A 2,952-nucleotide genomic window follows, 5' to 3' on the forward strand; every position below is an offset into this window, starting at 1 on the left:
CGATGTCTTTATGTCAAATATTGCACAATATTTCAGGGCAATATAATAAATAAAACTTTCTGATACATTGCTGAAATCTCTGACAAGAGTCCCTAACCAGACTCGGAGTATCCGAGCGAACACTAGTTCGCTGCCGCGCCGCTAAGTGGCCAAGGCAACTCGCATGAAAAAACGTAGGACCGGGTAAATAATTAATCTGTCGATTATTCGGTTTTCGTCTTCGCCGTCGATATATACTTTTGTATTCTGCATGTAAAAATTACATGTGAAGTTATTGCATTTGTATAGAGGATTTAAAAATACAACCGAGGTAATATTTAAGGAGGTATAGGCAACCTGCCCAAAGAAACCCACGACACATTGCTGGCATTGGAATTTATTCTCAGTTATATTATTTCTCAGTTATGTATCTGAGTTATATTTTATTAATATTATGCATTGATATTTCCAAAATATTGACCGGCAATATTATAGCAATATTATGATTGCAACGTGCTGAGCGGACATTGCGAGGTTCCTGCAACATTCCAGAAATATTTAATCAATTTTCAATATATTTCCGGTAATATTGCATTATTTCAAGGGAAACTTTTGGCAATGTTGACAAAATATTTCTGTGCTGTGTGGGTACAGTCGTTGCTCCAATGAACACGTCTTTTTAATAGTAATGTATACTATTTTTGCCCCCTCGTACATTAAACTGTGTTGCGCGCTTGTTGTTTTCCTTGCTTGTATACGTATATTCTGTGCTTGTCTTGTCCTTACTCCCATTCTTTACTCTATTAATTGGGCTTTACTACTCCATTCATTAGGCAGCAAATTATTTACCATGTTGTACATGAGTATGCGCATTCATTGTACTCTAGTCGCTCCCTTATTGACATAAATTTTAACGCTTCTAACATATCCCTAATTTTTGTATATTTACTAACATGTAATATTGTTCGCATTGCCCGATTTTGTGCTTTCTGAAGTTTTTCTACCTCTGTTTTCCCCATGTTAATCATTATTGTGGCGCAATACTCAAAGTGAGGCGCTATTATTGTTTTATAAACGAGGCATCGCGTATATGCCGTTAAATGGTTTCCTATTCGGTTCAAGAAGCTTCTTTTCTTACCAACTTTTTTTATTACATAGTCACAGTGTTCTTTAAATAACAGTTTCTCATCTAGTATGACGCCTAAGTACTTCATTACTGCTACTCTCTCGAGTTCTGTACCCTCTTTGGTGCGTATCCTTATTTCCCTACTGCGATCCTTCCTTACACTCCTTACTATCATATACTTCGTTTTATTCCCATTCATTTTTAGTTTGTTCTCATTTAACCAATTCTCAATTATTATCAGCACTGCTTGCAGTTTCACCTCTATTTCTCCTGCGCTGTCTCCTGTTATATATATCATTGTGTCGTCTGCGAACAGTTTCACTGTCGATTCTTCGGTTTTTATTTTCACAATGTATCACAATGGATCAATTCAATGTAAGTGCGCCTAGGCAGAAGAAGCCTAAGATACGAATAATTGGAATATATGCAGAAGAGATGGAAATGAATGATAGCCAAATGATAGAAACAATAAAAACTCAAAATGACATGAATGCGTCCCATATGAAAATAATCAAGAAGATAAGAAAAACTGGAAGAGTGGGAGAGCAAAATGATAGAAGAAACACGGAAGGTACGGTGATATTTGAAGTAGATACCGAAACGCACAACAAAATAATCAATAAAAGGAAACTTAACTTGGGATGGAAAAAATGTCCAGTACAAGATTTTGTAAGTGTTGAAGATGTTTTAAATGTTGGGGATACAATCACATTGCGAAGTATTGTAAACGAGAAGAGGCGTGTCAGCACTGTGCGGGTAAGCACAAAGGCAGTGAATGCAAAGAAACCAAGAAAAGATGCGTAAAATGTATGTTTAAGATACAAAAGTATCATGAGTCGATAAGCGATGAACATGATGCACTTGATAAAGAATGTCCCACATTCAAGAGGATGATGGAAGAAGAACAGAAGAGAACAGAACACCTCGTTGATGAATAGCAATTAAGGTGCAGAAGAGAAATACTAATGTGCACAAATGCGCAAAGTTTACTAATACATAAAGACGAAATTGAAGAAGAAGTTCTTAGAAAGAGGATGCCCATGTTCTTGGCCTTGACGGAAACGAGGCTAACAGAAGACATTATGGATAGATATGAAAAGTGAATTATATTATGCAAGAAAATTGCAAGTAATAATGGAAGACTTAGGGATGAAACAATATGTACAAGAGCCAACAAGAGTCACATATGGCAGCGAGACTATGGCCACTATGGCCTTTGCCAATATGGACATAGAGGTACAGGTCCAACATACACCGAAAATAACGGATCACTCGTGGATACAAGTCACTCTCAAGGATACGCACTTAGAAACGGGAGGAAAAGAGTTCATAGCGAGGGATTCTAGCAAATACTCTGAGCTACATTACAAGATAGTATTTGGTGACATTATAAAAATGAATGAAGTGCGAAGTGGAGACGTACATGCCAAAGCAAATAGATTAGTCAGTAATATGATTAAAGCCTTAGATCAGGTTGCACCTCGGAAGAAATTTAAAATACCTAGTAAATGGGCAGGTAAGAAATGGTATTCTGAAGAAGTAAGGAAAGTAGCAGCGGCAAGAGATAAGGCATATATCAAAGCGCGATATAAAAAAACGGAGGAAAAATGGTCAGAATATAGAGTAGAGAGAAATAATTTAGTAAAACTAATGAGGAAAACGAAAAAGGATTATTACGAGAAGGTGATAGATGAGAATAGACAGAACCCTATAAAAATCTGGAAATCTCTTAAAGAAATCCTGAGGGGGGTGAATGTAAGCAAAAACGAAGTAGTGGACTTAGACCTAGAGCTTGATGCAACCAAACTCGAGTCAAATATAAGTGTAGCTGATAAATTTAATATGTT

The 2,952-nt window shown here is 36.6% G+C and overlaps 1 protein-coding gene across 1 annotated transcript in view; it reads left to right on the forward strand.

Annotated features, from left to right (window-relative positions):
• Positions 1 to 2,239: 2,239 nt before the first annotated feature.
• Positions 2,240 to 2,952, forward strand: part of LOC107268120 — a 2,324-nt gene continuing 1,611 nt past the window's right edge. The window contains exon 1 of the mRNA XM_015740574.1: positions 2,240 to 2,949. Within this exon, the coding sequence (XP_015596060.1) occupies positions 2,240 to 2,949 (710 nt within the window). The remainder of the gene's footprint in view (positions 2,950 to 2,952) is intronic.

Source organism: Cephus cinctus, unplaced genomic scaffold, assembly GCF_000341935.2.
Source record: "Cephus cinctus unplaced genomic scaffold, Ccin1 Ccin1_scaffold0034, whole genome shotgun sequence".
Lineage (NCBI taxonomy): Eukaryota > Metazoa > Arthropoda > Insecta > Hymenoptera > Cephidae > Cephus > Cephus cinctus.